The sequence below is a fragment of the Equus quagga genome, chromosome 4, assembly GCF_021613505.1.
Source record: "Equus quagga isolate Etosha38 chromosome 4, UCLA_HA_Equagga_1.0, whole genome shotgun sequence".
Taxonomy (NCBI): Eukaryota; Metazoa; Chordata; class Mammalia; order Perissodactyla; family Equidae; genus Equus; species Equus quagga.
The window spans coordinates 17,627,604-17,642,188 of NC_060270.1; the positions used below are offsets into that span (position 1 = coordinate 17,627,604).

Consider the following 14,585-nt stretch of genomic DNA (forward strand, 5'->3'; position numbering starts at 1 on the left):
ACATTACAAGGAGAGTGAATTTTTTCCCCCACTTTTTAGTTGGCTGCTTTCATATAGTAAAATCAAAGAGAAGCCAAGACAGGTGAGGCCTAATTTCTATAAGGAACATAGTCTTAACAGCGTGAAGTGACAATGCAATAAAAAATGTATTATATGGGTTTATGAGGTCCTTGTGACTGTAGGCTTGATGTAATTGCCCTGTAGAGTAAGCATGGATGCATGATTCGGCTTTAACTGTTACGTGCTCTGCAGGGTGGCGATACGGATTGTTACAGAAAGTGCGGTCTCACTAAGCAATCCCAACATAAAGAGAGGCCTTCATTAAGTTTCTTACAGCGAGTCAGCTTTCTCAAATCCTGCAGGTTTCTTATGTAGCCTGAGAGGTTTAATTTTTAATAATCAATGAATTAAAATGTTAGAGAATGCCCAAGAGGCTAAGTTTAATAAAGGGGCTTCCCTGGGCCACTTCACCTAAAAATGCGTATAAGATTAGAAAAACTCCAGAAGTAAATTTATTTGAATCACCTGTCAGTAAGGTACAGCACCAGGCAAGTAGTTTCCGTCTTAAAGAGAAACAAATGCTTCTGCCCTCGTGTCTAGAACGCACCCATTGCACCTGTGGGCACAATCTTGGCTTTTTGCCCCTTATTGGAGTTAAAGACCAGTCACCTCATGTAATACAGAATTGCCTCCCAACCCCAAATCTACTTAGTTGTTGATGCAAAGTAGATTATATTTTCCATGGTTAAAAACATACATTTTATGTATATTTTAAAGCATTTTGTGCCTTCATTTATTTGACTTGCTAAAAAGGATAAAAGCAGAGGTTTGCATTGGTCTCTAGAGATTTTCATGCTTTCTGGTTTTCTTCCTCTCTTTCCATTTCCTAGCCATAAGTTGTGAATTGCAGATCCGTTTTAGAATACATTTTAGATTTAAATCCTAAGGGATTCAAGACTGTCTTTAATCCGTGTAATGTGTATTTTCATTTTGTATGTTTCAAAATCAAAAACATTCAAATATCATGAAATAAGGTAACTGGCCTGCAGAATTTGAATGCAGAGATAACAAGTGAATTTGTGAAATTTCCTGGGATTTTAAGGCTCTTGGAAATAAGAAGATAAGGGATTAAAAAAATGGCAGTATGCTCTGAGTTACTCTGGGACCTACGTCAATGGCACTAACTACCACAGTGCAGACCGTGATAAAGGTGGGTCTGCTGTGGACTTTTCCCAGGGACTTTATTATTTGGGATGCCAGGATAGCTCAGTTATTTATCTGTGACTCCTGCTGTGTCACTGACTCCAAATATAACATCATCGTCAGGTTCTGGAGCAACTCCTGGAAAATACTGATGCCCCTTACAACCTGGCCATTCTCACAATTAAAATAAAAGCCCATCATCAAACCTCCCTGTTGAGAGGCTGAAAGTTTTCTTTAGGTGTTCTGCCAGATAATAGGCCTTCAGTATCCTCCAGAAAACTCCCCCTGCAGAGAGCTACCTACCACACATTGTACAGCATTAGGGACGAGTCTGCACGGTTAAGCCAACAGGTGCTCTTTCTTGCCCTAAAAGTGTAACAGAGGTGGAAAAGTCGATCCCCTTTCTTTTAACTCCATTGGTTTATCACATTTCTTTTTTAAATAGGCCAGATACAAATGAAAAGAAGTAGGGAAAAATTGTTTTTTCTTTTCAGATTTTTAAAATTAATTAGACAATGTTGTTTAGCTCTTTCTGGATGCTAGATCTTTGTACGTAAATGTTCTGCCCGTCTCTCTTTTCTCTCCTTTCCCCCTTTTAAACTTCACTTTCACCTGGAAGCCTTCCCTGAGCAGTCCATGCTAGCTCTGGCACCCCAGTTTTGTGTGCCCCAAATACTGCATAGGTGTCCTAAGCTTAGGAAAGTCTCTTATATTGTTAACTCATCATCTACTGCTGCATCTAGTCTGGAAGCTCTGTGAGCACACATGCCATGTCTGGCTTCTTCTCCAGCCATTCCCAAGACCCAGTTCAGAGCTTGACACATAGAAAGCACCAGGTTGGTAATTTTTGAGTAATTAAATGGTGTAATCAAAATATCATGCATTGTCAAACAAAAACCTGGGCCATAAACAAGTTTGCACTGCCCATCAAGAATGAAGACCTTTTCTTGTGTTCCTAATGGTTAGAAATCATAAGGAAAAGAAAATGTGAATTCTAAAAGAAACTCTACAAAGCAAAAGCAAGTGGAGACTACATCTAAATGCAGAGCAAGAAGTCATACTATTAATTGAATGACTTACAGTAAGAGGGTTGATTCTCTAAAAGAAGAACAACCTCTAATGAGTGAGATCAGCTCCTCTTTCTCATCACCTCCACACTAAGCAGCTTTCAACGATCAACTTACCTGTGCTCTGGAACTCCAGGGAGGAAAGTCGAATAAATCTCCCAACTTACTCTCTAGCTTACAATTCAGCATAGATGTGCAAGCTACTGCTTGTTTTTTTCTTTTCTTTTCTTTACGTTGTTTCTGCTTTCCAAACATTCCCCTGCTTCCAAGTCACACAAAATCCACACGTGTAGTTGAGAAAGCTTTTTAGAACAGCCAAGCAACTTTCCAACATAGAACATGGCTGGGAATGCTTGGTGCTGTGTGGGCTACAGAGGATGGGATGGTGCACAGAACAGACACTCAGCCAAGGCACAGTTATTTTCTATGTTGCTGGTTTTTTTAACCACCAGATGCTACCCTTTCCCCAAACAAGGTCCACCTACGCAGTTAAAAAAGTCATACTGGAATTGCAAAGTTTGGAAGGTGAGTGGTTGTCAGAATCTGTGTTGTGAGTATGGGGCAGATAAAGTAGAATGGATGAGAGCTATGACTTGTAGTAAAGATACTCTGTTAGTGGTAATGTCTGGGTGTTAAAACATACGTATGTGTTACAGAGCTGTGGGAAGCATTTTCTTTTGCAATCAGCACAGCGATAAGCAAAACAGTGTAGTAAACTACAGTGGTGCTTGGCTCCCCAGGGTCCAATTAGGAAGCATGATAAACGACGTGTAAGGTCTCTCCCCCTACTGATTTGTGGCGGCTGTAAGTTGACAATTCCCCATGGGGTCCTAGTGAGTGGTCTGCCTACTCCTATCATACATCGGGGTACATATGAACACCATAAATTGGAATTTCAAACTCATTATGTCATGCTGTGTTCTTACTTGGCAGGTGTGTTTCTTTACAGCAGTACACAAGGAGAGATGGAAGGTGGGAACACTTAATCTGATTTTTTTTCCCCATTGGAGGCACGCGTTTAATTTAATACCTACAAATGACTTGTGATGATGAAAGACTATTGTGAGGATAGAGTGACTGGATAAGGGAAGTCGTTATTAAGGTTAATTTGTATCTTGCCTCTTCAAAAGTAGATGTTTCCTCCAGATAGATAGGAATAGCTTTGTGGTGCTTGCATGGCTGGCAACCAGTGTTTAGAAGTGAAGGCTAATACGATCAAAACTTTTCTTTTGGTTTTATTTGAAAGATGTCAAAGACGAAATATATATGTAATGCATGGTGAATACGGTGGAAAATGTTGAGAAAAAGAGAATCAAGGAATAAAGATGGTGGAAATAAGAATTTCAGGCGAAAAGGAGAAAGCCAAGAGGCAGACTAAAATTCAAGTTTATAGTTTTGGGGGGCTATAATATAACATTTGTCAGGGGCTGAGACTGTATTGATGATTGAATTCTTGGAAGAATATGTATTCTTTTATTCCTTTTGAGTCTAAGTAGTGCCATTTCCTTTAAGTATTCTTACTTCATACAATGTCTCTGAATCTGGAGCAAAGCCCCGAAAGAAAGGACCTCCTTCCTGGGTACAACCAGCAATGTTCCTCACCGTAAACTGCTACCCTCCTGCTAAATGGCACACTGGTGCAAACACCAAGGCCAACACTGCCCTGGGTGCACTGTGAAGACTAGAGGGGCCTGCATCAGCATTTTCTGTCCGTTCAAGATCCTGGTCTCCTCACCCTTTGGAGCAGCATGCCAACATTTTCTGCGGCAAATCTCACTGAGCTCTTCTTAGGCAGCTTTATTCCTTTTAATTAAAAAGACAAGGCTGTCAATTACTTAAACTTAATCCCCAAATGTAATTGTTACTTTGAAAGATATTTTTTCCCATAAAGCTCATAGAAGAGAAATATTTCCATCAAATTAAAATTTAGTGAGAGCATGGATATTCAAAAAAAATTTTCATCTTCAATTCCCTGCTGGCTCTAGAAATCCAAATAGCACAGCAAGGCCTAAGTCTAGGGAGAACGGCAGGAAAGGCTGACTGGAGGAAGCAGATCCAGGCTAAGAAAATAGGAAAAGGCATTAGAAAAGAGTCCCAGTACTAAAAATTCTCCTACCTTTCAATTGATGCTGTAGGATTTTTAGCCATTTAGCTTGAAGCTACATGTAAATTCTGAGAGAGGTAACACTTCTAAGCCACTGCTGGACATTTAAATAATAGTGTGAATAAATTGCAGATTTATTCTTGCTAGCAAAATTTAGCAGGGAGAGAACAAGATCTGTCTAGGAAATAGAGCAGAAGGAAGAACGGAGAGGGGAGTAGAGTAAGACACGGAAATAGATTGAACAAAGAGAAGTGCCTGTTACATTGGGTTGGGCCACCTACTCTAGTTGGATCTAAATCACTGGATTGGCAGGTGAAGTATTGATTCCAGGTGAAGTATTGGCATATCTATCCCACTTGGTTCTCAACCACTAAAGAAAATCAAGAGGCAATCAGACTGTTGTTCCCAGTAAAGGAGACAGGGGATGGTTATCAGGTATTAATGTCAACTCTTAATTATCTTCATGGGTATTAATCAGGGCTCATGATTTTGCTGTAAATTTGTGTTGACATGGCTACCTAAGTTCCACCAGTGAAAACAAGGCCCTTGTTTCCACCAGCTAGTGGGAGAGGAGAGATATATTTAAAAACTGAAACTTTTCCTAGAACACATTTTAAACGTTTAACCAGGAAAAAGGGCAGGTTCTTTACACTGATGACTTTGGATTAGTGCGACAGGTGGTATTGTGCACAACGGGTATGCACTGATATGTGTGTGTGTGTGCGTGCTCATGCCACAGTATAGGAAACTGTGCAACTTGCAGCTTCTCTTAAGTGTAGTATTATGATATTGGTGAAAAAGGCTTTTTATTAGCCTTTGGATGCTTCTGTATTTAAACTTGTTAGCAGTGTGGCATTTCGGATGTCCCTGTAATCCACATCACACTATGATAAAGCCACACTGAACTTAGATGTACTTAGTATCCAGGCCATATGAAAGAAGTACATCTTTAAATATCAGAACTTTAAAAAATTATAAGAAACATGTGTTTCTGAATGTGATTGTTTTAAACTCAATATGCTGTTTTTCTAGTAACTTGAAGCTCTCTTTTATATATTATTTAAAAAACCACTTTGAGCTTGTAGGCATGAAAAATATAATTTCTTTCCCATTTCACAGTTGGAAAAACTGAATTAAAGAGAACAATGCTAGTAATTATCCATGATTAATAGAGGTATGTATGTAAATCAGCCTGAATAAGTGTGTGAAATTAGATGTGCCGATGCCAGATAGCTCTGCTCGTGTTTTTTAAAGATGAATGCTTTCATATCAAACTCTGTATGAGATGAGCATTCATTTCTGCATGTTGAATATATTTGGCAATGGCCTTTTAAAGTGTATGGGTATTAAGGTAGCTGAGTATTATATATTATAAGCACTACAATACATAAAATAAATTAGATGAGTGTTTAAAATTCATTAGACAGACACATATCTAAGGAACATGAATGCATATGTAGTGGTTATTTATAATGTACTGTAAATTTATATATGTGCCTGGGTGCAGTGAGGAGTAGACTGGAATTTGGGTGTACTTTGATGATTAAAAAGTGTGGGAGAAGGTGATGTTAGTTTCTTAGGGTGTGGGGATTATTTGAGTTAATACATGCAAAAGCCCTTGGAACTCTGTTGATACATGAGAGGCCCACTATCTGTGTTAGCTGTTATTATTATTATTAACATTGCCATTATTATTAGACAAGATGAAACTGCTGTTATAATAAGGAGCTGAAAAGAGGCATTTTCTTATTGATACCTGGGATAATATCCCACAGAAAATAAATGAAATTGTAGGGATTGTCCAGTCATCTTCATAGCACGTGAAAGTTCTAGGATTTTTCTCCCAGTTTTCCTTCCATCCCAGTGGAGTCTGATTTTGAGAGCCCATTTCTGGGAGTGCCAGGTGAGGGCAGGTATATCTCTTCCTCCCGCTGTAGATAGAATCTGGCTGTTCTGATGCCAGGCCTGCCCACACCACCAGTTTCCCAAACTTCAAATTTCTGCGAGCCTGGTTTGTTTGTGGGTTGGATTTTAATCCTTTTTTAACTTTAATTTTGGGGGGTTTTGTTTTGAGAGAAAGCTTTAGACAGCTATATTAATCATGCAAACCCAGCCATGTGCAATGTGTTTTATCAATGGAAAAACAGGAACTGAATGGCAAGCAGCTGTGAACAAACCCAGTGCAACGCCTGAACCTGGAAGATAATCTCAACATTTCCCAAACCTACTCGCCACACGGGGTTAGTGAATGGAAAGGCTGTTCACTTGGGATAAATAATCAGATGGGAGGCAAACAAGTGAGATGCATTCTGGGGTTATTAATTTTTTTTAAAGTTGCAGAGATGAGAGGATGGGCTGGTTGAGACCAGAGAGCCCCAAGCTCAAGGGAACTCTTCACTTGAGGCTGATAAAAACAAAACAATGGCAGGTTGTCTTGTCCTTTTCTTTCACTTCATTTTAACTTTCTGAGGCTAGTTTTGTCACCCCATTTTGAACCCGCAGTCCTTCCAAATGTGAGGGCATCTCTAGATGCACTCCCATCATGAAGGGCTGTGCACAGGTAAGCTTATGGGCAGGGGCAGAGAGCAATGTTTCCCAGGATCCAGAGGCCTCAGGAAATGATCTGAGCCTAACACAGTGAGAAAAGTTCACTCAGACATTTAGAGACGACTCTTTCCTCATTTTACAATTCAGTGGATTTTCTGCTGGGATACAGTCAGGGGTAGTTATGCAAATATATGCAATTCAGGACTCATTTCAGAATGAATAAACCTAAATTAAAATTAATGGGAAAAAACACCTATCAGAAACAGATCAAAGAGGGAGCACTCTTTATTTTATTTATTTATATATATCTTTTAAATTAAGGAGGAGGGAAGCCCACCGATTTTTTTGTTTTGTTTTTGGTAGAATAGGAAAGGACATTTGAAAATTTCTGGTTGGCCACAGACAATACCAATTATCCTTTGGTGTAATTTCAGCCATATTATTATCACTGCAGAAAATCAAGCAATATGATAAAGGAAACCCAAGGGAAATACATTTGATTTATTGAGCCTTGTTTTTGTTTAATCACAGCTTGAAGGGCTTTGGGACTGCTTTCCTGCTGCGACTCTGCTGTTCATCCCCAGTCAGCTTGATGAGCCATGTAGAGTGGGGGTAGGAGGAGAGACCCTCCAAAGAGAAATATTAACAACGGAGCAGCTGAAATTCAACATGTATTTCTGTTATTGGAAAGTAGGAGGGAAAGCTTTCTTTCTTACGATGGGAGGACAGAAAAGGACCTTTGGGACTTTCTCCTTCTTTCAAAACACCTTAAGGAAATTAATTGGTTCAAATCCTTCAGGCCATTTGCATCAACCAACTGCTTATAGACATCTGAACACTTTAGGGTTGAAATGTAGGATTCTACATAGATGACGACAATATACAATATTTAATTAAGTGAAGGTTTTTGTGCTTTAGTTATGACTATAGTGAGTCAGGCATGCTTTTCATAGATATTTTGGTACCTAGGTGGCACTATAAAAAGAATTAAGGATCCCACATGTTAGTATTTTTTTCCAGGGGAAGACAGTATTTCACATGGGTTGCCATCTTGACTGGAAAGACTGGGAAAGGGATTTGACAGCTACAAAGTTAAAGTCCTTGTAAGGAACTGGGAACTTAAGAGGGCACTATCTTTCTATACCAACCTCTCACACCAGCTATCCCGTCTCCATGAACAGCTTTTCAATTTCTACCAGCAGAAGCCCAAGGTATTAGTAGTAAGATAAACTATATTCTCTAAAACTATTGGATCTAAGGAAGCTATCTACAGTCTACCTACAACATAAAATCAAACTAGGGTCATTCTCCAATCAACAATTCAGTGTGTGCGAAAATATCAAGTTCAATAAAATTCCACATGCTCCATCTCTGGTCCAGACTGTTTTTCAATATCCAACAGATGTCCTTTGTGAACAGTGTCTGGCTTCATTTTGTTCAATGTTACATGTATCATAAAGCATGATCAGATAAAATATTTGAGTTTGTGGCTGCAGAACTGCTCTCACAAAGGCCATCTCCAGTCATAGTGACAAAGCTCATCTTGATGGAGCAAGACTTCTTTGAAAATGTTATACATCGGGACAAATGTGTATGTGTGTATTTGTCACATCAAGATATTTGCAAGATGGCAACATGATAAAATGGTGTCAATCTCTGCAGCAACACTAGACGATAAGTGTCTTAAAATAATTGTGGCATGGCAGGAATTCAAAATGGGATATTTTCCGTGAACAGTTAGCTTCATGTCAAGCTTAAAAAACAGGCACATTTTAACAGTTATTTTTAGTGGCTGGGATAAGAAACAGATTTCATTAATGTTTTCAGAAAGGATTTTATTCAACAGAGTTCTAAAAATAGTTTGGATCCTTCTTAAAATTTAAGAATAACTCTTTTATTAAGATGTCTAATTGGTCCTCGAAACCTTGCAATCCTCATTTCAAAATAATTAAAATAAGTTTGCATATATGTGAATACATACATATGCAAAGCATTGCATTATTGATATTCTGAATATCTACATCCAATTCTGGCCTAATTTTTAGTATGGACAAGTGTTAATGAAACATGATCTGTCTTCAAATTTATAAAATAGCAGCTTCTACCTTTAATTCTGAGCACATTTCCTTTATAGTGTATACGATAACCTTGTTTAATTGGATTTATTTTTTCCACACTAGGCCCTGCATGGCCTACTTTCCATTTTTTCTCAGGTCTTTGAGTGTTATTTGCAACTCACTTTTCTGGAATTTAATTTCAATGGTAGGTTGGTTTCACTTTGGGTCTTTTTGTATTGTTTTCATTTTATTTGCCAATTTGCCTTTAAATAGCCTTAAGCTAGAAGGTTGGGGCTGTAACTTGCGTCTAAATATGAGGTAGGAGGCAAAATTTAATTTGAGTGTGTAGAAAGTTTTATGAAAAGGAATACAGGATGACTACCTTGTTTTTCCATTTGTGTTTTCTAAAATAGTTGTGTTTGAAAGGCAAAGCCCCAAATTGGCCAAGATTTTAAGAAAAAGTAACGTCCTTGTGATCCAGTTAAGTTCAACTTTTGGCGGTAGATAAACTCACTTTTACAAGTAATACCCATGACCTCAGATTCTGATTTTATAAGCCTCCAAATATGAGGTAGTCAGTTAGAGGATCTGTATTTTTATGAGCTACAGAATTTAACTGGTTGTATTCCAAATATGTGAGTTCATAGGTACCTGTAATACATACTAATTAAAGAAAAAATTGCTTCCTGAGTTTAGCATAGTCTCCCCAACTACTGACCAACTTGAAGTTAAGTCAGGTGACAGATCTGTTACATGCTTATCAACGGTGTGGGGGCGATTGGCTTTCTTTTGAAGTTTCAAGGAAAAAAGGATTCCTACTGTATGTGAATTTTGTGGATGTGTCTCCCCCTTTGTGCGTTTTGCACATCATAGATGATGGAGAATGACCCAGCAACAGAGCTACAGTGATAAAAATTATACTGACCTTGAATGGGGTGGGGGATTGTGGGTAAAACACGCTCTAAAGGGGAAAAAATAGTAAGCATCACGGAGAGTTTAGATATAAAGATATATGCATATATTTATCTTACTCATGTTTAACTACTCAGACAATTATAAAACAGATGAATGTCTATGCCTATAGGATTATATCTGCCATAAAACATTTGTCTGTTCTTCTTCCCAACACTAAAGTAGCAATGAACTATTAGTAAAATTTAAAATCCAAAGCCTTTAAAAAAAAATGCAGCTGTAATAGGGGACAACATCCTATTATGATAATCCTACAAACAGGATCCTGTGCTGGAAAAATCCACTACCAAAATAACAGATTTTTTGGAGGGCTGTGGTTGACAGTATTTAAATTAGTAATGACCAAATTCAGGTCATGCATCTCGGTCCTGGTTCTGGTCTCTTTAACTCATGAAGGATGGACCTATGGCAGCTAAGGACTCCTTTCCTCTCCCTAAGTCCTACAGTTCATATCAGCTTTAGCCAAGCATCTGAAAAATTTATTTTGGGAAATACTAATTCAACTTCTCCCTCAGGTTTCTACTTCCGTATTACTGATATCAGTGCAAGAGTAATGCCAGGGTAATAAGGTTCTTGGCATAATATAATTTTATTTTTAGTCTTTTCCTTAATCCCACCTTCTTGTGATAACACAATCTCACTTGAAACTTGATCAACCAATCAAATTTGCCTGATGATGAATCCTGTTGAGTAATAAGAAGTGTTATTCTTTTGAACAGCAGGGTCTTAGGTTATGAGTCCCTCACAGTCCCATCCCCAAGCTGCTGACCATAAATTGAATGTGCTGACAGAGTTCAGGCTTTAAGATAGCCTCTATTTGTCTCATCAAAACCCAGGTTTAACTCTAAATCCTCCTCTGAGGCTCTTTCAGACAGGTAGAATGGTGCATTAGGGAAAGGATGTATTACTTACTACTCTCAAACCCAATAGTGTAATATAATCATCACACAGCTTTCTACATTCCTCCTAGTAGCTTGGTTAAATAAAGACCAATGATAAATCAAAATCAACAAAAATAAAAACCATAAAGAGAAAAGCATAGGTGCACATTCAAATTTGATCTGCCTGCCATCTTGTACCATACACTTAGAAAGAGTAGATTTTGTCTGGAATTTGGGCACTCAGTACATCTAGACACTGAGAAAACCCAGTCTCCTTGTAGAGTGAACTTTTCTCTAGCTTGGCTGAAACTTACAGCTTAAATGCCAAAGTTTCCTAAGTGCATTAAGATGGAACAAGTCAATAACAGCATAGTGAACAATTGTGTCTTAGACAACTGTCAAGTAGAAAAATGGTTTAAACCTCCACTGGTTATTTGGTATTAAGTTTCCAGCTTTGAAAATAAACAGCTAAACTGCTTTCAGCATTTATGTAGCAGTTGGAGACCACTGTCCCATATGATACTCTATCTACTGTATTTTATTTTTATTATTACTATTATTATTCAGACTGTTTAAATGACTCAGCTTAATATTTTCTCATCATACTGTTCACAGCTGGGTAAATGCACTCTGCCCTCATTTCCACAAGACCATTTATATTGCTAAACCATCTCACCCACCCTCCTTTCATCGCCTTTTCAGCTGTTTCCCAGCTTGTTATTACCATCATAGCTCCACCCTGTTATCATCATCTTAGCTCTATCACGCCCCATTAGTTATCTCATTCTCTTAATTCCATCCTACTGATTTATCATTCCTTAGATGCTTCCCCATCCCAGCTTTTTAATCCTTATTCTTTCACCATCATTCTGCTGTATTTCCTAGTTTATGCCAGGGTTTGTGGGCTCTTGTAAAAGTGTAAAGTGAAGTAAATATCACTTAAAATGAAAAAGAAATCCTCCAACTTTTGATATTCAACCTTAGAGGAGGGCAGGAACCTGGGTGCTATGCACTTTGTCTTTTGGCTGCTGATGCTTGAGGAGTTCAACATAGCGTAGCGATGGATTGGGAGGTTTTAGGAACAGAACTCTTAAAGGTGACCCAGTACTACGTGCTGTGGCTCTTAGTAAGTCCCTTAACTCTGGGCTTCCATTTCTTATCTGCTAAATGGTGGTGGAGGGGGGGATATTATTGGCTGATTCTGCTGGGACACCATGAGAAGCAGTTAAAGGGTCATTAACACTTCACAAGAAACCCTCTGAATGAAAAGCATCTAAATGACAAAAGCTGGAGTTGAGAGTATTGTGTATATATAGAAGGAATTTATTAACTCAGATATGATTTTCTCTTATTTTCCAATGGGTGTTGAGAATTCAATGGTCTTTCTGAAAGTCAGCATATTTTATGCCTATTCTTGAAACTAAAACTAATCCCAGCACCCATCTATCTCGAGACTATTGGATCCACAGAGAGCCCTTATAAGGAGTTTGCAGCCAGTCTTTCAAACTACATGTGGGTAGCTCAAATAGCTGCTCAAACTGTTTTATTATGTGGCATCCAGAAGTAGCTGGTTAAGAGGCTTTGCTGAGTCTTAACTAGCACCATCAAGTGGTTTGTATTTAAATGATGGGCCCCTAAGATAATAACCTAAAATGGCTTCTAAAGAAGCAGGGGAGGCCCTTATTTCAAGGGCTCTCTCCAGTGCTGGGTAGCTTACGTAGTACTTGAAATTTAATCAAGTATAGGTTTACAAGTTAATATTTTAAAATTAAAAAGAAAATTTGAAAACCTCCTACACACTAATGTGATATGGTCCAGCATAGATTTCTTTGTATTTTTATTCTTTTGTACTCAATGGCTTCTAAAAACCTTACCAATCCACACATTTCTCTAAAGTAGACAGTAATGGATCTGTAAGACTGTTCTTCTTTAACATGGGGAATATTCCCCTCCCAGGGTCAAACATGGACCAGTAGGCTGGAATATTAGTTCAGAATCTCAAAGTGCCAAATATAAGCCAACAGTTGAACTAATCTAGTGGATCCAGGCTGATTGGGGTTCATGAAAATGGCAGTGGGAGGTGGCAGAAGCGTGGTCCTGGCTGAGAAGGAATATAACAATATTTAGTCAGTGGGAAGACTTCATTAAGTGAAAAAAGGAGAAAGAAATTAGATGTCTCCTCATCTCCAAACTACAAAAGACACATCTCCTAATAGTTTCCCCACATACACAAATCTAGATAATGTGGACTCTGGAAACAGCTTACCTGAATTTAAGTATCAGCAGGCTTACTTAGCTGCGTTAGTTACTTAACCTCCTTGTACAGTGGAGAAATACAAGTCCTTAATAGGGTTGTCCTAATGATTAAATGAGATCATGTACGTTAAGTGTTTAGCACATATGCAGGGCAGCTTGTAAATACAAGAAGTGATGACATTACAATCATCTCCCTTAAGCTTCCTTCTTAACTGTTGCTTTAAAAGTAACTCACCATAAGCATCGAAACATGATAGGTTCCCTTTGTGGGTGCATTGCAGTCATCAGTGTGGAAACACAGAATCTGTTATGCTACATATGCTGACAGTGGAACTTCTCTTGACATCATCAGAATTCCAAGTCTTCATCCACGTGATGCATATTCTCACATCTGACAAGGGCTATGGAGCTGAATCTTTGCCCATACACACTGTACTATTGGATTAATGTTTTCAGAAAAATGATATAATGTAACGCTTTTCCAAAAATGAAGAAAAAGATATAAAAGACATTACTTGGATATATAAACTAAGGTAGTATGGATCCTTGACAAACAGAAAGCTAGGCTGTGTGGAGAGTAAGACAAATGAGAAAAGAATGCTTCCATTGACTTAGGGGAAAAATTACTATGAACACAATGTATTCTTGAACCCCTATTCAATTATTTTTACCTGTTTGGAAGTCCATATGTGAATAGAGAATGGAGAAGTATATGTATGTAAGTGTGGAGGAAAAGATGTATCAGTGACTGCAAGTTGACGCTGTGTAAAAAGTCAGCACGTGTCACTGCAGTGGACACTGAAAATATGCTGATTCACCAACGAAGATGAATAATTGTGAACTCTTCAGGGGCTCTGGCTCTGGGTTTCCACCTGCTGCTGCCTCTGGCCAGCAGCAGCTCACCAGCTCCCTCATCTGCTCCGAACTGGCTGGGTCAGCAGAGCACCCTGCTGCCCACACAGTGCTCTCCATCAGGGCACTGGCTGCAGCCACCCCCCCAAGCATCTCTCCCCTCCTAAGCATCTTTGCCCTCTTAGGCATCTCTCCCCTTCTAATCCTGTTCTGCAGAAAAGTACCACCACCGACAGTCTTCTTTCTTCCCATCAAACTCATCTACTTTAAATCCAAGTGATGGGTAATCTGTGCACACATGTACTTTCTTTTTTCCTTTTCTTCCCTTCCTCTTCCCTCCTCTCCTCTCTTCTTCTCTCTCTCTCTCTTTCTTTCTTGCCTGCGTGAAACAGGCTACCATAGAACCACATTCCCAAGAATCCAGCTATGAAGGCTATAACAACGCACCTGCCAAACCTAAATGGCGGTGGGGGTGGGGGGGCATGGTAGAAGTGCATTCCTGTTACTGAGGAAGCAGAGCTTCCCCCTTAGACTGTCCACAGCCAGGCCTTGGGTTTAAGAAATAAGGTAGTAGAGACACTAATTTTCCACAATTTTAATAGCTTCTTTTCACCTCAAAGTCTAATGACTTTTTGTTTTCTATTTT

At 38.8% G+C, this 14,585-nt stretch overlaps 1 protein-coding gene across 2 annotated transcripts in view; it reads right to left on the reverse strand.

The window, feature by feature from the left end:
* Positions 1 to 14,585, reverse strand: part of LSAMP (limbic system associated membrane protein) — a 600,663-nt gene that overhangs the window by 21,657 nt on the left and 564,421 nt on the right. The window contains exon 7 of one of the 2 annotated variants that reach the window (XM_046657785.1): positions 9,904 to 9,939. The exons of the other annotated variant lie outside the window; for it this stretch is intronic. Coding sequence (XP_046513741.1) covers positions 9,904 to 9,939 — 36 coding nt within the window. The remainder of the gene's footprint in view (positions 1 to 9,903; positions 9,940 to 14,585) is intronic. 2 annotated transcript variants of the gene reach the window in all.